The sequence below is a fragment of the Bos javanicus genome, chromosome 21 (genome assembly GCF_032452875.1).
Source record: "Bos javanicus breed banteng chromosome 21, ARS-OSU_banteng_1.0, whole genome shotgun sequence".
Classification (NCBI taxonomy): Eukaryota; Metazoa; Chordata; class Mammalia; order Artiodactyla; family Bovidae; genus Bos; species Bos javanicus.
This window is the reverse complement of record NC_083888.1, coordinates 601036-627789: the sequence shown is the minus strand read 5'-3', so window position 1 is coordinate 627789 and position 26754 is coordinate 601036. Positions and strand designations below refer to the sequence as shown.

Below are 26754 nucleotides of genomic sequence, written 5' to 3'. Positions count from 1 at the left end.
GTTATTGGAGTTCTTTCAGTTCTATTTGTTCTGTCTCTAAATTGTACTTATATATAAACCCGAGCTTGTCTCTTGCAAAGGCTTCATTTCACTAGAAGACACTTATTATGAGGATTTCCATGTGCTTTGTTGGACTGTGAAGAAATCTGAGTGCCAAAGAATTGATGCTTTTGAACTGTGGTGTTGGAGAACACTCTTGAGAGTCCCTTGGACTGCAAGATCCAACCAGTCCATTCTGAAGGAGATAAGCCCTGGGATTTCTTTGGAAGGAATGATGCTAAAGCTGAAACTCCAGTACTTTGGCCACCTCATGTGAAGAGTTGACTCATTGGAAAAGACTCTGATGCTGGGAGGGATTGGGGGCAGGAGGAGAAGGGGACGACAGAGGATGAGATGGCTCGATGGCATCACTGACTCGATGGACGTGAGTCTCAGTGAACTCCGGGAGTTGGTGATGGACAGGGAGGCCTGGCGTGCTGTGATTCATGGGGTCGCAAAGAGTCGGACACAACTGAGAGACTGAACTAAACTGAACTAAATTAACCCATGACATTATAGGAACTTGGGTATATAGTCATACCACGTAGGGGTGGTTGTTCCCTGGTTTCTTAAAAAGCCCAGTGTGGTGAAAAGTTGGTGCCCAAGGAAAGTATATCAGCCTGCTTCTGGGACTTAGTCTAAAATGCCATGGGGAGCCATATAAGCACATGTTTGTATCACCCATACCTGCCTGGATTTATCTCTACATTTAACACCTAGTATTTGACAGAGATGTTTTGTAGCTGTGATTTAAGAGATATACAAGTGCCTTAAACTGCCTTAAACAGCTCTGACTTGACCACAGGAAAGCACCCGCACAGATGAGAACTGGAGGTGTCTCAGAGTTCCCTTTGCTTCATTACCAGGCTAAAGTCTCTACCCTGGGCAGGATTTGTAATCTGCTAGGCATAATTCATGATATTTCAAAGATGTGCAGAAAACTGGATGTGCCCCAGCTGCCCCGAGAAAAACCCCATTCCTTTCCTAGAGCCCTGGTGATACACCTGCCTCCTATCCTTAAATTTCTTTACTCCCTGGGAACACTCCTGGGAAGGAGATGTTCTTAAAGAACAAGCTCTCTTTTCCCTATTCCTTGGTCAATGAATAAACTTTCTGCTCTGGTATCCAGAACGTAGTTTCACTTAATTGGTGTTTGCAACTCAGTGCAAAGGATCCACTGGAACCCAGTAACATTTGGTCCAGAGACCCCAGGAGTCATGGTCAGGGGTGGCCAAGGACCCGATTTGGAATGTGGAGTCAAGTGGAACTACAGGTAAAGCTTGGGAGCCTTCCTGTGGGCTGATTTCCAAATCACACTATTAGGGCTTTGCCCAAGGTGCAGGTGGAAGGCTCATATATCTACAGTGTGAAATTAGTGACAGTAATGGATGTGTTGCCTCTAGAACATGAAATTACCTGGGATGTGCTGTCCTGTTTCTGTATGTAACTTGTTTAATGGTGAGTCACAGGTTTTGACTGGGAAATTTTCCAGCTCACAGAGAACAAAATCATGGACAGAACCTTGACAATGATGCTGAACCCTGGATATTGTGAGGGATGGATTGTCCAGCTGTACTGGTGTAGGTAATATGTGAGGTTATACACATCCATCCATACTGCTTCCTCATAGGGACCCTCAGTATCAACATGATACCAAAAATGACATTTCCCACTTGTAAGGGATTTAAATACTGGCATCAGAGTTCTGCAATTACAGAACTGTTTAAATACCCACCAGGAGCTGTGTATATGTATATTAAGCTTTGTCCAGAGTGAAAGAAAAGTGGACTTGGATTTTCCCCATAATGGAAACAGAACAGAACATGTTAACTAGGTTAAGGTCATTTCTTGAACCACTGTTATGGCCTCAAACAATTCTGCAGTATCAGGAATTAGAGTCTTAATCAGGGGGAATCAGAGTATTGAGTTTCTGATAGTCAATGGGGAGGTGCCATTCATTAGTGGTTGGCTTAGGTTTTGACCTAAAGGGGCTTTTGAAAGGGAAGGTTTTGGCTTAATATCTCCAGTGTCAAGCACATTGTTAATGACAGAGTGTTGACCTTCAGTGCTTTATTTAACTTGGTACTAGAGGACATTTACCATCTTGCCTGAGGAGGAAGAGTTACTGGTGTCTATCAGGAAGGCTAAGAATTTGTTCCACATGGCATAGGGCCATGTCACCACAGCCATGAAAGAAAAAGTCCAGGGGCCACGAGGAGGAGAAACAGTTTGAGATAAATGTCCCATAGATTACATCCAAAAGGATTTGTACACTTTTGATTATTTTACCTGCATGCCCTGCAGGCAAATATGTTTCCCTTTTATGAATTTAGAGGCACTGTCTGGAATGGCAATGACTTGGGTCAAGGTGTCTAAAAGGTCCCAAAAGACTGTAATTGAAATGGAAGAAAACATTCTATTATTATTTGTATTAAGTAAAATACATGTAAATTGAAGTGTCCAAAATTTTAAACCATATAAATGTAATGACTTCTGGCAAATATACAGATCTGTACAGCAATGTGGTGGTTAACTAGCTCTCTAGACAAACAATCGCTGATGTGCTGTTTGCCAATGTTTATGGTATAAATTTGTTGCTGCTCAGTTGCTCAGATCAGATCAGATCAGTCGCTCAGTCACGTCCGACTCTTTGTGACCCCATGAATTGTAGCACACCAGGCCTCCCTGTCCATCACCAACTCCCGGAGTTCACTCAGACTCGCATCCATTGAGTCAGTGATGCCATCCAGCCATCTCATCCTCTGTCGTCCCCTTCTCCTCTTGCCCCCAATCCCTCCCAGCTTCAGAGTCTTTTCCAATGAGTCAACTCTTCTCATGAGGTGGCCAAAGTACTGGAGTTTCAGCTTTAGCATCATTCCGTCCAAAGAAATCCCAGGGCTGATCTCCTTCAGAATGGACTGGTTGGATCTCCTTGCAGTCCAAGGGACTCTCAAGTCTTCTCCAACACCGCAGTTCAAAAGCATCAATTCTTTGGCGCTCAGCCTTCTTCACAGCCCAACTCTCACATCCATACATGACCACAGGAAAAACCATAGCCTTGACTAGATGAACCTTTGTTGGCAAAGTAATGTCTCTGCTTTTGAATACGCTATCTAGGTTGGTCATAACTTTCCTTCCAAGGAGTAAGCGTCTTTTAATTTCATGGCTGCAGTCACCATCTGTAGTGATTTTGGAGCCCAGAAAAATAAAGTCTGATACTGTTTCCACTGTTTCCCCATCTATTTCCCATGAAGTGGTGGGACTGGATGCCATGATCTTTGTTTTCTGAATGCTGAGCTTTAAGCCAACTTTTTCACTCTCCACTTCCACTTTCATCAAGAGGCTTTTGAGTTTTTCTTTACTTTCTGCCATAAGGGTGTTGTCATCTGCATATCTGAGGTTATTGATATTTCTCCTGGAAATCTTGATTCCAGTTTGTGTTTCTTCCAGTCCAGCATTTCTCATGATGTACTCTGTATAGAAGTTAAATAAACAGGGTGATAATATACAGCCTAGACGTACTCCTTTTCCTATTTGGAACCAGTCTGTTGTTCCATGTCCAGTTCTAACTGTTGCTTCCTGACCTGCACACAAATTTCTCAAGAGGCAGATCAGGTGGTCTAGTATTCCCATCTCTTTCAGAATTTTCCACAGTTTATTGTGATCCACATAGTGAAAGGCTTTGACATAGTCAATAAAGCAGAAAGAGATGATTTTCTGGAACTCTCTTGCTTTTTCCATGATCCAGCGGATGTTGGCAATTTGATCTCTGGTTCCTCTGCCTTTTCTAAAACCAGCTTGAACATCAGGAAGTTCACGGTTCACATTTTGCTGAAGCCTGGCTTGGAGAATTTTGAGCATGACTTTACTAGCGTGTGAGATGAGTGCAATTGTTCAGTAGTTTGAGCATTCTTTGGCATTGCCTTTAGGTCAGTCATGTCCAAATCTTTACAACCACAAGGACTGCAGCATACCAGACTTCCCTGTCCTTCACCATCTCCCAGAGTTTGCCCAAGCTCATGTCCGTTGAATCGATGATACCATATAACCTCTGTTATCCTCTTCTCCTGCCTTCAATCTTTCCCAGCATCAGGGTCTTTTCCAATGAGTCAGTTCTTTCATCTCCTAGCCAAAGTATTGGAGCTTCAGCCCCAGAATTAGTCTTTCCAATGAATATTACGGATTGATATCCTTTAGGATTGACTGGTTTGATCTCCTTGCTGACCAAAGGACTCTCAAGAGTTCAAAAGTATCAATTCCTCAGGGCTCAGCCTTCTTTATGGTCCAACTTTAACATCCATACATGATAACTGGGGGGAAAAAAACCCATAGCTTTTACTATATGAACTTTCTCAGCAAAGTAATGTCTCTGCATTTTAATATGTTGTCTAGGTTTGTCATAGCTTTTCTTTCAAGGAGCAAGGGTCTTTTAACTTCATAGATGTATTCACCCTCTGCAGTGATTTTGCAGTCTAAGAAAATAAAGTCTATCACTGTTTCCATTGTTTCCCCATCTATTTGCCAGGGAGTGATGGTACTGGATGCATTATCTTAGTTTTTGAATGTTGAGTTTTAAGCCAGCTTTTCCATTCTCCTCTCTCACCTTCATTAAGAGGCTCTTTAGTTCCTCTTTGCTTTCTGCCATAAGGGTGGTGTCACCTCCTCTCACCTAATCCAATTTCAAGCCAAAAATGTCACAATACTGAATGTGGAATTGAAAGGGTATGTGCACTTGCCTCTTTGGGCCATTAGTGCCATTCCAACATGTGGTTAGACATGTGCAGCCAAAGACCATATGAGATACAGAACATTTCCATCATTTAATCATGTTTTCCAAGACCCTTTTCAGACAATCTCTATCCCCATAAGTCACTAACTTTCTGATTTACATCATAATGAGTTATTTTAATTTTCTTTAAACTTTTGTAAATAAAGTATTAATAACCAATATGTTTTCTTAAATATCTGGATGAAAATATTGAAATATTACTTCATCATTTATTAATTTTGCTATTTTCTTAAATAGTTATGTGCCTCCAAATGTATACTTAGGTTTTGTTTTTTTTCTGTTTGTTAGAAAAATAAAAAGTAACATTACAAGATTTTCAATATCAGAGTTTTAACGTTTTTGCTCTTATAAAAATACATTACAAAATATTCCACTATCTTTAAAGGGTGAGGGGACTGGGTTAATATGCCTCCTGTCTAAATCATTATTTATGTGTGAATAATAAACTCTATAGATCCTGCCTTAAAAATGTTGATAGAGCCCAGATCCTTGAGTACAATCATCATGCACATCTTAGGTTCCAAGATACCCAAAAGTTCCTTATTTATAGTATCTAGATTCCATTTGATTCTTTTCACCCAGATTTCATATAAACACTGCAAATGAGATACTGTTATTACCATTCTCTCTCAGACGAGTAAACTGAGGTATAGGACACTTTATTAACTTGCCCAAGCTACTAAAACAAATAGATGGTGTTAACTTCCAACCTGGCATGTATCTAGTCCTCAAAAACCTTGCCCATTCTATAAGCATAGTCTAGTGTTTCCTCTTCCTCTTATGTGACAGTCTGGATAATGGCACCACTGTATAATATATATTGAGATAGCAGAGAGGAGAAAGAGGGAGAATTAGGGGGAAAAAATATGACACCTTTGTAATGAGAAAAGTAGCTTAGGAGAAAATCTGCAAAGTGCCCAGGGCCAGACTCAATGCCTTTTGTTTAGATCTACTTCAACTGCCTTAGTTGGCTTTCTGCCTTTATGTTTTGTAGCACCTACTTTCTTTATTACAGAGTCTCAGATTCTCTAGTCGTTTGGTTCTTTGACTGATTGGAGCCCTCAAAAAGGAAACTCTATTAAGAATGAGTGTCTTGCCATATATCAACATGAATCCGCCACAGGTATACAGGTGTTCCCCATCCTGAACCCTCCTCCCTCCTCCATCCCTGTACCACCCCTCTGGGTCGTCCCAGTGCACCAGCCCAAAGCATCCAGTATCGTGCATCAAACCTGGACTTTGTAAACTTAAATAATAAAATAAAATTAAAAAAAGAGAAAAGCATAAAAAAAGAATGAGTGTCTTCCACCAGAAAATTACTAGAGCTAATCAATTAATAAAGCAAAGTTGCAGGATATAAAATTAACACACAGAAATCACTTGCTTCCCTATGCACTAACAATGAGAGAACAGAAAGAAAAATTAAGGAAATAATTTCATTCACCATTGTGACAAAGAGAATAAAATACTTAGGAATAAATCTACCTAAAGAAACAAAAGACCCATATATAGAAAACTATAAAACACTGATAAAAGAAATCAAAGATGATAGAAACAGATGGAGAAATATACCATGTTCACGGATCGGAAGAATCAATATAGTGAAATGAGTATACTGTGCAAAGCAATCTATATATTCAAGCTACCAATGGTATTTTTCATAGAACTAGAACAAATAATTTCACAATTTGTATGGAAACACCAAAAACCTCGAATAGCCAAAGCAATCCTAAGAAAGAAGAATGGAACTGGAAGAGTCAACCTGCCTGACTTCAGACTATACTACAAACTGCATTCATCAAGACAGTATGGTACTGGCACGAAGACAGAAATATAGATCAATGGAACAAAATAGAAAGCCAGAGATAAATCCACACACCTATGGACAACTTATCTTTGACAAAGGAGGCAAGAATATACAATGGAGAAAAGACAATCTCTTTAACAAGTGGTGCTGGGATAACTGGTCAACTACTTGTGAAAGAATGAAACTAGAACACTTTCTAACACCTACACAATGATAAACTCAAAATGGGTTAAATATCTAAATATGAGACCAGAAACTATAAAACTCCTAGTGGAAAACATAGGCAAAACACTTTCCGACATAAATCCCAGCAGATCCTCTATGACCCACCTCACAGAGTTGTGGAAATAAAGGTAAAAATAAACAAATGGGACCTAATTAAACTTAAAAGCTTTTGCACAATGAAGGAAACTATAAGCAAGGTGAAAAGACCTCCTTCAGAAAGGGAGAAAATAATAGCAAGCGAAGCAATTGACAAATACTTTAAATTTAGTTGTTCAGTCATGTCTGACCCTGTGACACCATGGGCTATAGGCTACCAGGCTCCTTTGTTCACGGGATTTTCCAGGCAAGAGTACTGGAGTGGGTTGCCATTTCCTTCTCCAGAGGATCTTCCTGACCCAGGAATCTATCCCAGGTATCTCACATTGACAAATAATTAATCTCAAAAATCTACAAGCAGCTCACACAGCACAATACCAGAAAAATAAACCACCCAATCAAAAAATGGGCCAAATAACTAAACAGAAAAAACAGACACTTCTCCAAAGAAGACATACAGATGGCTAACACATGAAAAGATGTTCAATATCACTTACTATCAGAGAAATGCAAATCAAAACCACTATGAGGTACCATCTCACGCCAGTCAGAATGGCTGCTATCAAAAAGTCTACAAACAATAAATGCTGGAGAGGGTGTGGAGAAAAAGGAGCCCTCTTGCACTGTTGGTGGGAATGCAAACTAGTACAGCAGTCACTATGAAGAACAGTGTGGAGGTTCCTTAAAAAACTGGAAATAGAACTGCCATATGACCCAGCAATCCCACTGCTGGGCATACATACTGAGGAAACCAGAGTTTAAAGAGACACATGTACCACAATGTTCATCGCAGCACTGTTTACAATAGCCAGGACATGGAAGTAACCTAGATGTCCATTGGCAGACGAATGGATAAGAAAGCTGTGATATACATACACAATGGAATATTACTCAGCTATTAAAAATAAAGCATTTAAATCAGCTCTAATGAAATGGATGAAACTGGAGCCTATGATACAGAGTGAAGTAAGCCAGAAAGAAAAACACCAATACAGTGCACCAATGCATATATATGGAATTTAGAAAGATGGTAATGATGACCCTATATGTGAGACATCAAAAGAGACACAGATGTATAGAATAGTGTTTTGGACTCTGTGGGAGAAGGCGAGGGTGGGATGATTTGAAAGAATAGCATTGAAAAACTTATATTCGGTTCAGTTCAGTACAGTTCAGTCACTCAGTCATGTCCGACTGTTTGCGACCCCATGAATCGCAGCATGCCAGGCCTCCCTGTCCATCACCAACTCCTGGAGTTCACTCAAACTCATGTGCATCAAGTCGGTGATGCCATCCAGCCATCTCATCCACTGTCATCCCCTTCTCCTCCTGCCCCAATCCTTCCCAGCATCAGTCTTTTCCAATGAGTCAGCTCTTCGTATCAGATGGCCAACATATTGGAGTTTCAGCTTTAGCATCGGTCCTTCCAAACAACACCCAGGACTGATCTCCTTTAGAACGGACTGGTTGGATCTCCTTGCAGTCCAAGGGACTCTCAAGAGTCTTCTCCAACACCACAGTTCAAAAGCATCAATTCTTCGGTGCTCAGCTTTCTTCACAGTCCAACTCTCACATCCATACATGACCACTGAAAAAACCATAGCCTTGACTAGACAGACCTTTGTTGGCAAAGTAATGTCTCTGCTTTTTAAATAAGCTATCTAGATTGGTCATAACTTTCCTTCCAAGGAGTAAGCATCTTTTAATTTCATGGCTGCAATCACCATCTGCAGTAATTTTTCAGCACCCAAAAATAAAGTCTGACACTGTTTTCACTGTTTCCCCATCTACTTCCCATGAAGTGATGGGACCAAATGCCATGATCTTAGTTTTCTGAATGTTGAGCTTTATATTACTGTATGTGAAATAGACCTGCAGTCAAAGTTCAATGTAAGAAACAGGGCACTCAAAGCCAATGAACTGGGATGACCCTGAGGGATGGGATAGGGAGGGAGGTGGGTGGGGTTTCAGGATGAGGGACACATGTACACTCATGGCTGATTCAATGTATGGTAAAAACCACTACAATATTGTACAGTAATTAGCCTCTTACCAAAATAAATAAATTAATTTAAAAATAAACAAAAATGAAAAAAGAAAGAGTGCCTTTTGCAGACACAAGAAACAAAGTTACAGTTACCACAGGGGTAAGTGGGGGTCGGGAGGGATGGGGTAATAAATTAGGAGTTTGGAGTTAACATATATACATTGGTATATATAAAATAGGTAAACAACAAAGACATACACAATGAACTATACTCAATATCTCTTAACAACCTACAATAGAAAAGATAATGAAAAATATAAGTGAATCATGTTCCTATACACCTGAAACTAACATAACATTGTAAATCAACAGCACTTCAATTAAAAAAATATTTATGGATATAACAATAATGAGCACCTCACAGGATTGAATGTCCATCATCAGGTATTGCAGCACAGGTGGACAGTTAAAGATCTGGCTCCTTCAACAGGTACTTGGAAATCCTTCCAACTACAGGGATTTTAACCAACCAAGAGCCCCAAAAGCTGTGCTCTGAAATCCATGACTGTGTTTATGTCAAAACCATGCTTCCCATGTGCTGCTCCCAGTTAGTAAGGGAATGTGACGGGGACAATTTCTGAGAGATGGGGGAAACTGGTGATGGCTGGTTGTGGCTTGAGGACTCCTGGATGGACATATTGAGACTCCACTAGAGTGCAGATCAGATCAGGATGCTTCCACTCTACCATCCTCCTCTCTCTCTGTCACCTGCAGCCAGACTTTGTATGAAATGTTTTCCCACCTTTCTGGACCTCTCCCTAACTTTTCTCATGAGAATTTACCCCCAATAAAATCTGTGCACACTTAATTTTGTTTTGGTGCCTGCTTCTCAAAGGACCAAGATTACACCCCTTGTTAACTATTTGGGCGATATCATTTTGGAAGGTGTGATATGGAAGAAATACAGAAAGCCATAGGCAAGGAGTCTGAATCACTGCTGCAGGAAACAAAGAAGCACAGCAAAGAGAACATAAAATCCAAGAAACTAGACAGAACCCAGATAGTGGAAGAACTAGCCCCTTGTTCAGAGGCAGATGAGACGGAAAGATAAGATCTGGAGTTATTTTTATTCCCAGAAATTCAGGGATGCTTGCCCTTGCCTTTGAGGTTTGTCCATTTACAGTGAAAGGGTATGTGCTTTTCTCCAATTAGTTTTATGTAGGAGCCAATCCCATCCGCACACACACACTCACATTCCAGATCAATACGTAGACAGAGTGGGAGAGGCCAATTGGAATAAGATAATCCAGGTTCAAATCCTTTCTCCACAACTTTATGGATGTGGTCCTGACAGTGGGCAAACTATTTAACTTACCCATAATTAGCATTATATTCTCTAGATATCAGAAAGATTATTAGCATACTACTCTGGGTGTTGTCATAAGAATTAGATCACACTTACAGACGCCATTTTCACTTTGCCTACTACATGCTAAAAACTTATTCGTGGTATATATATTTTATAAAGAAAGACAGATCGTGCAAAGTTTTCTGCATCAAGGCATCTGGCCAGGCATCTTCCTTTTTTTATCTGCTATCCATACCACAAGAAATTTTTATGACTGCAGGATCCTAAACCTGAGAAGTTAAGTATACAGTGTTCATAGTGTTATGTAAATCTAGTTTATCCTTATTTGTTTTAAAATGAGGACTGATTAGGATGTATTAAAAATTCTACTAAGTTTGTGGATTCCTGGGTTTCCCCTATTCATTCTTTTGTCTTTGCATTTTCTGAGGCTATGTAATCACACGAATATAAATTTTATCTGCTTTTAACTTCATGATGCACTGAAATTTTATCACCTATTCTACTAACACTTTTGCCTTTAAATTAATTTTTATATAAATCTAGAAAATCTTTCTTTTGGATTATTTGTTAATTTCCAATATTTCTGTTTATTTTCTACTTTTTTGCTTATTCTATGCCAATTTTCTCTTTTTTCTTATCTTCTTATAAATATATTATTTGTATTCTTCTTTTTCCATGCCAATTTTGCCTTCACATACGGCTCATCAGGTTTTCAAGGCAAGAATGCTGAAGTGGTTAGCCATTCCCTTCTTCAGTGGACCACTGAACTCTCCACCATGGCTCATAGTTTCATTGAGTTACACAAAGTTGTAATCCATGTGATCATTTTGGTTAGTTTTCTGGAGTGTGAAGTCAAGTGGGCCTTAGGAAACATTACTACGAACAAAGCTAGTGAAAGTGATGGAACTCCAGCTGAGCTATTTCTAACCCTAAAAGATGATACTGTTAAAGTGCTGCACTCAATATGCCAGCAAATTTGGAAAACTCAGCAGTGGCCACAGGAGTGGAAAAGATAAGTTTTCATCCCCAAGAAGGGCAATGACAAAGGTAGTTCAAACTACCACACAATTGCCCTCTTTTCACATGCTAGCAAGATAATGCTCAAAATCCTTCAAGTTAGGTTAAACAATATGTGAATGGAGAGATGTACAAGCTGGATTTAAAAAAGGCAAATAAACCAGAAATCAAATTACCAATATCCACTGGATGATAAAAAATGCAAAAGGATTCCAGAAAAAAAAAAAAAAAAACACATCTATTTCTGCTTCACTGACTACACTAAAGCCATTGATGGTGTGGAGCACAACAAACTGTGGAAAATTCTTCAAGAGATAGGAATACAAGATCACCTTACCTGCCTCCTGAGAAACCTGTATATAGGTCAAGAAGCAACAGTTAGAACCAGACATGGAACAGCAGACTGGTTCCAAATTGGAAAAGGAGTACATCAAGACTGTATGTGGCCACCCTACTTATTTAACTTATACACAAAGCACATCTTGCAAAATGCTTGGCTGGATGAGGAACAAGCTGGAATCAAGATTGCCGGGAGAAATATCAATAACCTCAGATATGCAGATGACACCACCCTAGTGGCAGAAAGTGAAGAGAAACTAAAAAGCCTCTTGATGAAAAACTTGCTTAAAACTCAACATTAAAAAAACTAAGATCATGGCATCCAGTCCCATCACTTCATGGCAAGTAGACGGGAAAAAAATGAAAATAGTGACATACTTATTTTCTTGGGCTCCCAAATCACTGTGAGTGATGACTGCAGCCATGAAGTTAAATGATGTTTACTCTTGCAAGAAAAGCTATTACAAACCTTGATAGCATATTAAAAAACAGAGACATCACTTTGCTATGGTTTTCCAGTAACCATCTACGGATGTGAGAGTTGGACCATAATGAAGGCTGAGAGCCAAAGAATTGATTCTTTCAAACTGTGGTGCTAGAGAAGACTCTTGAGACTCCCTTGGACAGCAAGGAGATCAAAGCAGTCAAACATAAAAGAAATTAACCCCAAATATTCATTGGAAGGACTGATGCTGAAGCTGAAGCTCCAATACATTGGCTACCTGATGTGAAGAATGGACTCATTGGAAAAGACCCTGATGCTAGGAAAAATTGAGGGCAAGAGGAGAATGGAGTGACAGAGGATGAGATGGTTGGATGGCATCATTGACTCAACTGACATGAATTTGACCAAGCTCAGGGAGAGAGTGAAGTGCAGAGAAGCCTGGCATGCTGCAGTTCATGGGATCTTAAAGAGTCAGTCGGACATGACTTAGTGACTGAACAACAGGAGAATATTGAGTATAAAGACCTGTGCATCTGGGTCACAATTTGAATTGTCACATGACAAAAGCACCACTACCAAGCCCTACCATGAATGCGTATCTACATCTGTGGGATCTCAGGAGTCATCTCTATTGCCACAGTGACTAATGATAATAGCGACTCATGGGTCCTTACAGTGACAGTGTGCTGTATTTGGCTGAAGCTTTTTAAATGATTTTTCTCATGGAGTCTAATCAACCTTTATATATTTGCAGCTTTTCTTCACACAACCCACAATCATAAGTGAACCAAATGTACTAACTACTGATTCAATTTTCAGATCTACATTTATTATATATATATATCTACACACACACATATACATATTTTCTCCTGTATGTGTATTTACTTATATTGAACATGCATGCATGTATATGTATGTACATCTACAGATACAATCTTTTTTTTTTAATAAAAAAGACATATATTCTTTTATTAAAAAATGACTTGTCAGGAGGTTTTTATGCACATAAGCAAAGATACCAAATATAACTATATATATAGACAAAGAGTGTTTATATAATTATTACTGACCTGCCTCTTGGAAAATCTGTATGCAGGTCAGGAAGCAACAATTAGAACTGGACATGGAACAACAGACTGGTTCCAAATAGGAAAAGGAGTACGTCAAGGCTGTATACTGTCACCCTGCTTATTTAACTTATATGCAGAGTACATCATGAGAAACGCTGGGCTGGAGGAAGCACAAGCTGGAATCAGGATTGCCAGGAGAAATATCAAGATATGCAGATGACACCACCCTTATGGCAGAAAGTGAAGAAGAACTAAAAAGTCTCTTGATGAAAGTGGAAGAGGAGAGTGAAAAAGTTAGCTTAAAGCACAACATTCAGAAAACTAAGATCATGGCATCTGGCCCCATCACTTCATGGCAAATAGATGGGGAAACAGTGGAAATAGTGGCTGACTATATTTTTCTGGGCTCCAAAATCACTGCAGATGGTGACTGAACCCATGAAATTAAAAGATGCTTACTCCTTGGAAGGAAAGTTATGACCAACCTAGATAGCATATTCAAAAGCAGAGACATTACTTTGTCAACAAAGGTCTGTCTAGTCAAGGCTACGGTTTTTCCAGTGGTCATGTATGGATGTGAGAGTTGGACTATAAAGAAAGCTGAGCACTGAAGAATTGATGCTTTTGAACTGTGGTGTTGGAGAAGACTCTTGAGATTCCCTTGGACTGCAAGGAGATCCAACCAGTCCACCCTAAAGGAGATCAGTCCTGGATGTTCATTGGTAGGACTGATTTTGAAGCTGAAACTCCAATACTTTGGCCACCTGATGTGAAGAGCTGACTCATTTGAAAAGACCCTAATGCTGGGAAAGATTGAGGGCAGGAGGAGAAGGGTAAGCCAGAGGAATAGATGGTTGGATGGCATCACGGACTCAATGGACATGGGTTTGGGTGGACTCCAGGAGTTGGTGATGGACAGGGAGGCCTGGCATGCTGTGATTCATGGGGTCACAAAGAGTTGGACATGGCTGAGCGACTGAACTAAACTGAACTGCCTTTACAAACAAGTGATATAATTTCACAAACTTCTGCACATTTAATTCCTACTTACCACCGTATGTTTCCATATCAGCCCATGTAAATTTCCTTCTGTTTTTTTTTCTTCACTTTCTAAATGTGACTTTATAATGTTCCACTGTATGTCTCAGCTATTTTTAACCAGTTGCCTACTGTTGGATTTATCTAGGTATTTCTAATCTTATACTGTTATAATAAAGCCCACATTTAATATCCTGGTTTTTGAATTATTTCATACATGTAAAATATACACGTAAGTCTCATTTAAATAAATACCAATAAAATGACTGGTCAAGAAGCATGTGTATGCGAGTTCATGATTTGATAGTATCAAGTATTCCTCTATGGAAACTGTACCAGTTACACTCCAAAACAATATTTGGGGAGGTGCCTGCTTCCCCAGTTGCCATCTGAGGTTCTTTCAGACGTCTGGTTATTTGCCAAATTGAAAGGAGAAAACTGAAACTCCATGCAGTTCTAATAAGCATTATTATTAGCGATGTTTGACATCTTTTACTATCTTTAAATCTATTGGCATTTTTTTCTGTGCAAGGTTTCATCATACTTTTATTAATTTCTTCATTATATTGTTTGCCTTTTGTTTTATTGGATCACTTTATCATGTATTGCAATAACCTGCTGCCCTGTTTTATGATTTTGTTTTTTTGGTATGTTGATACTGTCTTCTCATTTAACTCATATGATACTTGTAAGGCTCATTTCAAAGTAGTCACATTGTGAGGCAGTGCAATGGTGAGAGGATAAGCCTTGGCATATCTCTCAACCTCCCTACAAGGGGATAATATTAGGACTTACATCTTTGGATGTAAGATATCTTAGAAAAGAAACTGGAACATAATAAGCTCCTCACATTTGCTACAGCTATTTTCAAAATTTTCTTTAAGGCTTCTGTCAATCATGTCATAGAAAGGCATTTTGGACTACAGGACTTTAAAAGAAAAACATCCTATGTCGTTACTGTAAATTTTGGTTTCAAGCTTATATTTGAAACTTTGATGGAAGTAGAATTTATACTGTATGTAAAGTATGGTATTCGGAGTCCATGTATCAGTTTTCAAGATGACTCCTGAGTTTATCTAATAAGTTTTATTGAATAACTCAGGTTATTTTTCTTTTAAACTTTTTTCATAAATTCAATTCCCATATGTATCTGTGTCCATTTCTGGACCTTTTTAATATATATTTTTGATCTCACAATTAAAGTGCCAACCTCATTTTTCACACTGATGGCATATCTATGCTATGGGATCTGAAAGGGTTCAATGGATGCTTATTTTTCAGTTCTAAAATATTCAAGCCCTACCGTTTTTTTTTTTCCCCCCTTTCATATGAACCTTCACAGTAGATTTATGCATGTATGTATTTACTTACTTAAGCTATACATGATCTATTTTTACTTGTCTTAATCTGTTTGTGCCTGTTGGAATTGAGGTGGCCTTGATGATTTCTAAATAGCATTTGGAATCATCTTCTCCTATCTTGAAGAACAGAGCATGTTCAGAGCCAAACAGCTCTTATGGTCTTGATCTCTCAAATCCAAGAAGTCTGACAGCCTTCATTCTGTCTCATTTCTGCCCCCTTAAGTTCAAACTGAGAGGGTTCCTACTGGGGTGGCTGGTTAGGGCCACAGTTCACACCTGCACTAATCTCATCAACATGTTCAGCTGCCACACCATGAATTTGCTCTTCTGAACACACTTCATTATTATTATTATTGTTGTTGTAATATGTACAGACTGAGAATTCCCCAAATCTGTATGTTCTATTTCCCTTTTCCTATCAATTTGGTCTTCATTTTTCTCTGTCCAAACAGTTAGGAAGAACCAAGCTGCTTCTTCAGCACTTTGGTAACAAATCTTTGCACCTAAATGTCCATTTTCCATTTCACTGCTCACAAGTTCTATTTGCCATTTTGCAACGAGGGTCATATTTTCTATGTTGTCCAATAACATATTCCCTTTTATGCCTGAAATCTCATCAGAATGTCCATTACCATCCTAATTTCTACCAATATTCTGTATATGATTTTGTGTGTGTGTATGTATAAGGACTGATGCTGAAATTGAGTCTTGAATACTCTGGTCACCTGATGCTAAGAGCCAACTCATTGGAAAAGACTGATGCTGGGAAAGATTGAAGGCAAAAGGATAAGAGGATGGCAGAGGATGAAATGGTTAGATAGCATCACCAACTCAATGAATATGAATATGAGAAAACTCCAGGAGATAGTGAAAGACAGGTAAGTCTGGTGTGCAGAAGTCCATGGAGTCACAAAGAGCTAGCCATAACTTACTGAATGAACAACAGCAATTCCCTACATCTCTCTATCTTCCTTTCTGAGCCTTCACCAGTTACTTTTATTAACAGAAGACTCCATAGCAATCTCAATCTTTCCAGCAGGCACCTCATGACTCTTCCAGCCTCGACCTATTACTAGTTCCAAAACTACTTCCACATTTTTAGGTAGATGTGAGAGAAGCATCTACTTCTCATTATTCATTTCTGTCTTTTCCAGTTCAGGCTACTACAGCAGAATGCCACAGACTAGGCGACATAAAAACAGCCTTTATTTCTCATAGTTCTGGAGGCTGAAGTCGAGCTGCCAGCATGGTCGGGTTTTTAGTGAGGCCCCTTTCCTTTTTTGAAGATGGCCACCTAGATGGGGAAACAGTGGAAACAGTGTCATACTTTATTTTTGGGGGCTCCAAAATCACTGCAGATGGTGACTGCAGCCATAAAATTAAAAGACGCTTACTCCTTGGAAGGAAAGTTATGACCAACCTAGATAGCATATTCAAAAGCAGAGACATTACTTTGCCAACAAAGGTCCGTCTAGTCAAGGCTATGGTTTTTCCTGTGGTCATGTATGGATGTGAGAGTTGGATTGTGAAGAAGGCTGAGCATCGAAGAATTGATGCTTTTGAACTGTGGTGTTGGAGAAGACTCTTGAGAGTCCCTTGGACTGCAAGGAGATCCAACCAGTCCATTCTGAAGGAGATCAGCTCTGGGATTTCTTTGGAAGGAATGATGCTAAAGCTGAAACTCCAGTACTTTGGCCACCTCATGCGAAGAGTTGACTCATTGGAAAAGACTGTGATGCTGGGAGGGATTGGGGGCAGGAGGAGAAGGGGACGACAGAGGATGAGATGGCTGGGTGGCATCACTGACTCGATGGACGTGAGTCTGAGTGAACTCTGGGAGTTGGTGATGGACAGGGAGGCCTGGCATGCTCGATTCATGGGGGCAAAGAGTGGACACGATTGAGCAACTGAACTGAACTGAACTGAACCTTCTAGCTATATCTTTATATGGTGGAGAGAGAGAAACCATCTCTCTTATGTCTCTTCTTATTAAATCACATATCCCATTCATGAGGGCTCCACTCTCAACACCAAATTACCTCTGAAAGCCAACAGCTCTAAATACCACCATGTTGAGGATCAACATATGAATGGAGTGGGCAAAAAGTCAGTTGAAAGGAGTAATTTATTAGGATTTTGTCAAGTATGTAAACGAACTTAAAGAACTAACACAATAATATGTTGAACTTCCCTATCAAATTTCGTGGTATACATTTTCACTTCTTCAAGTATTCTTTAAGAATAATTACCTTATCAAAGTGCTTAATTTTGCAGCTTTTCCAAACTTATTTTTGCTTATTTCTATACACTTTATAGTCTCCATAAAAAAGTCTCCATTAAGTTTTCTATATTTTATATATGAAACTTCCATTAATTTTTCTTAGCCTCTTACAGAGTTTTTTCTGAAATTTTTCAGATAGTTTTGGATTTTCAACATGAAATATATTATCTCAGAAAGATAAATTTACATCCTTATTTGAAATTTTATATGCCTCAATTGTTTCATTTTGCATTCCATGTACTGATTCTCAATATAAACCTGACTGGCAGTACAGATAGGGGATCTACTTGTTTTTGCTTGATCAGAGGAGACAATTTTATGGTTACTTCCTTTGTTAAAAGAATGAAAATTCTGAAATAACTTTATTTTGGCTATTACCAATATATTTACACATTACATCAGGTACATGATAATTTTCACAAATAAACCATATTTCAATAAATCATTTAATCATTTGTATGAAAATGTATGTGTGTACACAGTATCATGATTATACTTTGGCATAAATTATGCATCATACAATGGAATATCATATAGCCATAAACAGTAAATAAATCCTACATTTGCTACAATGTGGATAATTCTCGAGGCATTATGCTATGTGAAATAAATCAGACAGAGAAGACAAATGCTATACCATTTATAGCTGGAATCTAAAAAAAAATGAACTCAGAGAAACAGGGAGCAGATCAGTGGCTGCCAGGGTAGCGGAGTAAAATGGGGGAAATAGGTGAAGGTGGTCAGAGTACACATTTCCAGTTATAAGACAGGTTCCAGGGATTTAATGTACGGCATGGTGACTAGTTAATAATTGAGGTACTGTATATTGTAAAGTCACTGAAACAGTAGATTTAAAAAGTTCTCATCACATACACACACAAATTGTTAACTATGTGAGGGGTGCCACATATACATATATCAAATCATATATTTCACATCTTAAACCTACACAATTTTGTCAATTGTATCTAAGAAAAGCTGAAAAAAATAACAGAACAAAATAAAACCACATAAGAGGTCCTAATTTCCATTTTCCATTTGATAATGGTTTCCAAATTATGTAAAATAGTACTGAAATACTTGTTCTTTAAAGGTTTTATGAAAATCACTATTTTTTTTTTTTTTTGTAAAACTGCATTCTGTGAAATAATTTACTCATATTAAATATTAGGTTATATTTTGTGTAGTCAATGTGTAATTAATTACATGAGCCTAAAATTTATCAACTTCTTTCAAGTTCTGCAATTAATTGGTATCTGTTTGAGTAATGTTATTTTGTATGTTTAATAGAACTTCTCTTTGTGGTGAATTCCTATGAATTGAGTGTGTGTCCAACTCCATATTTGCATTTTGTTGCTGTTTTTTCCCTCATTTTCTTAAGTTAGATAATGGTGTACCTATTTTACATATTTTTAAATAAATCGAATCAATCATAATATTTAATATATTAATTTCTTCCATTATTTAATATTTTTAACTCATTTGCTTCCTTAGTCATGTGTTTTGTGACTGTGCATTAAAAATCTTATAGATGTATACTATATACATGTACACATATACATATATAGATAACACATCTCACACATTTATATAAAATTATATAGAACTTGAATTTAGTGTTTTTCCAGATATAAGATGTCCAAATAATTATGTATTTTGCTACATTAAGATCAAACATTTTTTAATATTCTACCATCCTTTTCTTTTTTTTTTTTTGGAAAATAACCTATTCTTTCCTGATGTACTCTTCTTCTGCTGTGCTAGTTTTGCTTGTTTGTCAGTTTTTCATTTGAGATTATTTTGGCATCAATATTCACAAATGATGTAAAGTTTAAAAATAAAATAAAATTTAAAAAAAATAAAATAAAAAAAAAAAAGAAAATGAGACTGGGCTCTAGTTAACTCTGTGTTATACTATATTAGAAACATTCTGATATCAATGTTAGGTGTCACTCACAAGCTAACTAAATCTTTTTCTTCTCTTCTTTGGAGTGGTGTATATAACATTGCAATCTATTTAAAGGTTTTCGTAAATTTCTGGGACAAATATCTTTTGGGGCAGTCCAGGGCATAAGTACATTCCTGAAATTTTAACTTTTCATTAGTAATTGTTCTGGTTTGATTTGTTTCTTAGATTGATGTTTGGAAAATCACGCTGAAAATTTTAAAGTCCTATCACATTTCCAGGTGAATCTGTCTTGGTGTAACAAGGGTTTATTTCCTATTTCTTTGGTGTATGCTTTTCTCTGAGTATGTCCTATTCATAGTTTCCTATTTTGTTTAATTGCACTTCCTCCTTTATTTTTTTTTTATTACATTAATGGTTTATCTGTTTATTGATTTTTCTTAAATAAAAAAAAACCAGCTTATATATTTGCATTTTATTTTTTTGCTTTAATCATTCTTAATTCCTTCTGCTTACCAGTGTGTGTGTGTGCATCTGAATGTTGTAGTTTCCTTAAAACTTACAGATCTGGATACCTAATCAATTATGTAAACTGTATTTCTAGACATTTTATATTAGTATTTAACATTATTTTTACTCTGAGTGCAGATTCAGCACTATTCCATAGATTATAGTATGCATACATTTTCATTATCTTATTCTGCCATTCTAGATGACTTTGAATTTATTCTTTCATCAAATTATTTTTGAAAGAGGTATTTTAAAAATCTCTATATAGTAGTGGTTTCAGAGTAGCCAGTGGTACCCCACTCCAGTACTCTTGCCTGGAAAATCCCATGGACAGAGAAGCCTGGTAGGCTGCAGTCCAGGGGGTCGCTAAGAGTTGGACATGACTGAAGTGACTTAGCAGAAGCAGCAGAAGTAGTGGTTTATTTTCTTGTCTTGAATCAGAGACCATTGCCTGTACGACTAATTTTTCAATTTAATTGACAGTTTCATTGTGATCTAATACATAGCCAGTTATTTTTGTTAGTGATCAACTCTAGAAAATGTGATATGCAATATTTTTCATGGCAAAAATTCTAACATGTGTTAATTTATTTCTTTTTACCAGTTTTGGGTTATTTTCCAAGTACCCCTTTTTTCATCCCCACCTCAACTTCATTTGACACTTAGGTTGTAGTTCAGCATTTGCTGTGGAAACAGAAATCACACCCCTGAGATATTTGCAAAAGTGAAAAATGGAACACCTATAGGTATCACATATGAATTAGAAATCTTTCCCTTTAAGTCACTGAGTATGAGATACATTTTTAGCATATTCATTTCATTTAAGTCTTTACATCCACCAAACTTAAACAAATGGAGCATAAGAAAATCAGATCTGCTTCACCCAGGCATTCTTTGTGTGGTCAGAATGACACTCTGTATGCTACAAGCCCCAGAGGCTGAATCCATGAATCTCCTGGAGGAGGGAACAGCATACACTCTGAATCACTCACAGAGCAAACCTTTGTATGGCAAAGGGCTCCTTTGTTCCTAACTGCAGCAGGGGTGGTTCATTTGTCCTTATGGGCAGACCCTCAGGACACTTCACCCAGCTTCAGTCCTGGTGATATCCCTGTTATTTGATCTCTTCCTGAATGAGCTGATGAGGAACAGGGAATCTCATTAAAAAAAAAAATCTTATTTCTTATTTTCCTCATGTAGGTATCAGTCAGAAATAACATAATTTTTGTTATATTTTTAGGAATTGACTAGCACATTTTTGGTTTCAACTGAGTGACATTTGCTAAAAATATTATTTGGTCTTTTTGAAATTATGAATATAAAGTTAATGTACCATTTTCTAAGAAAATCATTTAAAAATAATGTTACCTTAAGACAAATTCCAAAGATGATCAAAGAGAAAAACTTGGTGGTGTTTTAATTCTTGTGCAAGCTTTTCTCAGGTTCACAAGTACACAAATGTCACTTTTATACATGTTATTTTTAAAATACCACCTATGTCCTAAGCATTGTCCAGATTACACTTGACATTCACAACAATCTATAAAAATATATGGTGTTATACCCATTTTTCATATAAAGAAACTGAGGTATAGGAAGTTTAAATAACTTGCTCCTGAATGCAGGGATGGTAAGATGCAGTCGGGATTACAATCATCCTTTTTCTCCCAAACCATATTATGTTCTACAGACCCTTCTCACATGCTATATAAAGATCACTTTATATAATTATTTGGGTTTAAAATATTTGAACAAAATGTGATATTTCACAACATTAGATAGTGCATATTAGGACAAACTTTTCAAATTTTTTTTGTGCTTGGCTTAAAGTGTCCTCCTTGACAGCACAGTCACCACACAGAGCTCATGTTTTGAGCCCCTGGGGTTAGTTCAGTCTTTGAGACTGCTCCATCTGGTCCCATTCTTTGGCTGCTTGGTCATCTAAGTCCCCTTTCCCCTGAATGACTAGGACAGCCTAGAAGGTGGAAATATATTTGGATTTACATTTTAGAATCACTCACCCTAGGTGCTGGTAATAACCAGGCATCAAGGGCCTCTTGACTGAGGAATTACTTGGACAACAATGATCAAGAGGGAAGGAATATGGCAAAGACCTCAGTGAAATAGGCTGAGATATTCACCCACAAAATCAGGAATCATGTAATAAGAAAGAGGCAGTTTATGAATACAGGCAGCTGAGGCACATTCTGAGTGGTGAACTAAGAAATACTGGGTCTGCAGCCCACAGATAAAGCTCCAGAACTCCAACATTCTGTAGCTCACTTATTCTCACCTCTGTCCCACCGGGTAGTTTATGAGACTCCACACATAAATATTGCACATGTGTTTCCAGTAGCTATATTAAGTGTGTCCACCTGCTCTCAGTCATAAATGTGGGACAAGAAGCAGCATGGTGCCTATGATCTGGAAATATACTACCTGAGGTTCATTTGCTGCTGTTCCACTTATTTATGCCTACAGGTCAGAGCTATATAGGCAAGTAATTTAACATCTCTCTCTCTTATTCATCTCATCATGATGGTGATAAAAATTATAGCCAGTACCTCATAAGGTGGTTCTGAATATTAAATTACTGTTTTGAAGAGTATAAACTCTTCAAATTTGTCCTGTCTTTGTTAAACAGTTGGGGAATTCTGCCACCCCTGTGACTCAGGTCCCCAGGATACTTTCAGCTATGTTAGGCAGGGGGATAGCTTTCTGCAGTTGATACACAGCATTTTATACATGTCAACTAGGTAAACTGTTAAAACTGTGCTATTTAACCCACATTGTTTCTTTCTTTGCTTGTTCAGTTATTGAGAAGTATTCAAATTGTTTACCAAGACTTTGTAGCTTATCAATAATTTATTTGCTTATCTAATACTATGATACTAAACAGAAAATTGGAATAGTTTATCTTCTTGGTAAATTATAATTTCATGTTTATATACTTTATGTATCTCCAGTTGTGTATTAATCTTTAATAATGAACTCTATGCTCAAAAGAGTTATAACACCTCTGATTAGTTTTTCATCCTTATAATGTTTATGTATTCTTCTACTGTATGTAGTATATAGTTAACAACATATAGTTTCATTTTCATTTTAATTATGTCTGCTAATCTTCAGATTTTAAAATACTTCCACTTAATACAGTTATGGTGTATTGGCATTATTAACTTTCCAACTTACTATCTATTCAGTTTTCATTACTTTCTATATTCCATTTATTGTCTTTCCATTATTGCATTATGACTTATTTGAAAATGTTTATTATTCTACTTTAATTTTTATAATCTTATCACTTTTATGCCAAAAATTTCTGTCAAAAGCACTTACTCTGGTATGTCTATAGATGACACAAAATACTGAATACAAAGAACTGTGTATCTGAGTCAAAGACTGTTGTTTTAAATAATAATGATACAGTGGCTAAACTGCATGGGAACTCACATAGCAGCAAGCTATTAATGGCATCACAGTAATTACCAGTGTCATATTCTGTAAATTCTTTAAGATCTGTGTCTGCTACATTTAGATAGAGCCACTGAAATAGCTGTTTTCATTAGATGCTAATCACTGAAACCTGTGAAAGGGACAGAAAAATAATTTACATACCTCACACTCACACAACAGCAATCCTATCAATCTTTCAGCTTCCAGCTCAGTATTTATTTTATTAAATAAAAATTATAGTATACACCTTAAATATATATTTTCAAATGCATAACTTTCATACACATTAATATGCATGTATATATAATTCTTACATATATACTTCCAAATATAAATGATTTCACATCAAGTTAAATAGGATAAAAACATGTAAACATATGCACCTGGTTCTGGTCAAGTAAAACATAAAACCACAAGGTAACCACAAGTTAAGAGTGCACTTGAAGGGGAATGGGGGAGGGAACAGACATGTAAACAACAGAGATGCTGAAGCTGAACCATAAAGCCCCACGAGGGTCCATTTCTTAAGACTGAAGCAGCAAAAAGCTCCTGGTTCAGTTTAGACTTCTCCCTTCACCCTGTCACATTTATTCTTGAGGGGCTTCAAAATGAGTGGAAATTCTGTAAACACTAGACTAGAACTGAGTCAATCCTGTTAAAAACAGATGACAAAATAAACCATAAACTGACAGTCATATTAATTTCACCAAACAATAACTTTAAGGATGTTTTGTTACTTTTTAACACAGTGAAACACCATAATCCTGGGGGACCAGAAATGGGAATGGTCAAGAAAACAGATGGATGTTTCTGTACAAATGGTTTCAGCAGCCCCTGGAAGTGACAGATGTGTCTATAAACAAAACACAGACAAGAGCAGATGACAGAGCCTCAGCACACCAGACAACATGCCACAGCAGAATGCCACAGATTCAAAGTGCAATATTCTTCCGGCTCACAATGAGGTAAGTCCCACCAGACCTCTGTGAAGGGAAGCGCATAGCTCCTGGTGAAAACACTTACACAACAGATTGGCCAGCCAAAGCATGACAAGCTCTTTTCTACTGCTTTTAAAGGGCATGTTGCCCTCTCCCACCTGCAGAGGCTCCAAAGGTTCCCAATGGCAAGTACCAGACGCCTCAGCACCCTGCCGCTGAGGCTCCTCTCCCTGGCCCTCAGGATACACATGTTTGTAAAAACAGTTCTCTCCAAATGGGCAGACCCTGCCTCGACCAAAATACCTGCAGGTCTTGTGACTCAAAGCCTCCAAGTACTGCTGAATAAGTTTCTGCTTCTCTTCTTCCTCCTCCACCCAGAACTCACTGGGAATGACAAAGGTGGACATGACCCTGCACTGAGGGCAGGACTTGATAACTCTGCTCCCAAATTGTCTGGCACTTCTCCACCTGCGGATACACTTAAGACAGTAGGTGTGGTTGCAGCTGGAGAGGATGCCAAAGCGGCAATCATTCCGGTTGGCTTTCTCATAGACAACCTCCATGCAGATGCCACACACTTTGTCCGCACTGCGCTGCACGGCAAAAGAGAGCTCCATATTCTTTTCGTGTGCTTCAATGCAGGCCTTTACATGGTCTGCCCTCTGGGCACCATCCAAGGGGTGCAAGACTGGCAGCCCACACATATCACATATATCTCCATGGAGATAAATACAGCTCTGCCCACGAAAGCACTGCCCCGCGAGAGCATCACGGCAAAGCTGCCTCCCCATGCCCAAGACAATCTGTTCCCTCTCAATCATCGAGCTCTGCACAGGAGCCTCGGAAACAGAAGGGACCATGCGGCCCCGGTAGGGTTGCCCAGGAACAAATTCAACGGCATTCTCCCAGCCTTCTACACCTGCTCCTCCAGCAGCTTCAAGGCCTGCATTGTCTGTCGTGGCTTCAAACAAACCCCTTTCACCAGCTGAGCCAATCACAGGCAAGGAGCGTGAGGAAGCAGCAGGGGGGGCTTCCGCCACTTGCAGGGGCTCCATGTGCGCAGCCGTGCTAGGGCCGCTGTCTGCAGAGGCCTGGGGCTGCGAGCCAGGGCCCTCCCCGGCCGCCTGCCGGCCCGAGAGGTCGTGGGAGTATCGGCACTTCTCCCCCTCCTTGCACAGCCCATGAAGATAATACCTGCAGACGACTTGCTTTGTCCAGCTGCCAGTGCTCCGGCTCTGCAGCCAGCTGGGCCCGGCCCCTCCCCATGAGGCTTGGGCAGGCCTCAGACGTGACGGGCGGAACGGGGATGGGCCTGGAGCCGAGGACCACCGAGAGACAGGACGCACCGGGACGGTGGGCCGTGGAGCACCTTCCCCTGCTGCCTCGGCACCCCCAGAGGCCCCGGCTGCCTCGTGGGGTTCTTTGGGAGCTGCAGGCTCTTCCATGGCAGCTTTTACTCCCCCGGAATGGTACCGGAACTTCCCCGGTGTGTCTTCCTTTCGGGCTTGAGGCCCGGAGGCCACGAGCCAGCTCCGGGACTCCTCCTTTGGAGCTGTGCGTCTGTTTTCCCGCTCCCCCAGTCCCTACTTCCTGTGCCTGTGTTCCTACTTCCTTCTCTGAGCAGGCGCAGCAGACACTTCCTGTGGCGGCAACGTCAGTCCTCCACTGGGTCGGCGCACGGTCGGTCCGGCTGGAATTGTGACCGGCATTCTCTTTTGTTCACATCCGGCCTCGGTGTCCGCCTCGCCGTCCCTGCTCTGCTGCGTGCAGCCCCTCGCCCTCCCGCGGCTCCTCTGAGGGAAGAAATCACAGCCCTTTGAGGTTTTAAATCAATCCTTTTCGGTGTTCGTTCGGACGCATTCATTTCATTGGTTTTTCATACGTATCTATTGAAAACATCGTAATCATGCCTTTTTAAATTTCCCACTGTGTAAAATTCATCTTGTTTCTGAACCATATCACACGTGAATTTTATAAATGCTTTGTTCACTTCATTTTATGTCTATGTGGATCTGTTTTTGTTTTAATTATTTTTCATTCTGAGTACCTTAACTGTTGCTTCTGGAAGCTTTATTCAT

General features: G+C 38.9%; 1 protein-coding gene across 1 annotated transcript; it reads right to left on the bottom strand.

Annotated features, from left to right (window-relative positions):
- Positions 1 to 20245: 20245 nt before the first annotated feature.
- MKRN3 (makorin ring finger protein 3) lies at positions 20246 to 26506 on the bottom strand. Its single transcript, XM_061394183.1, has one exon. It carries the CDS (start codon positions 26119 to 26121, stop codon positions 24694 to 24696), a length of 1428 nt encoding a protein of 475 aa, XP_061250167.1. The 5' UTR covers positions 26122 to 26506; the 3' UTR covers positions 20246 to 24693.
- Between the last annotated feature and the right edge of the window lie 248 nt (positions 26507 to 26754).

Bases quoted from the DNA above. Each gene is read 5' to 3' on its own strand.
- MKRN3 (XM_061394183.1), bottom strand. From the start codon at position 26,121: ATGGAAGAGCCTGCAGCTCCCAAAGAACCCCACGAGGCAGCCGGGGCC.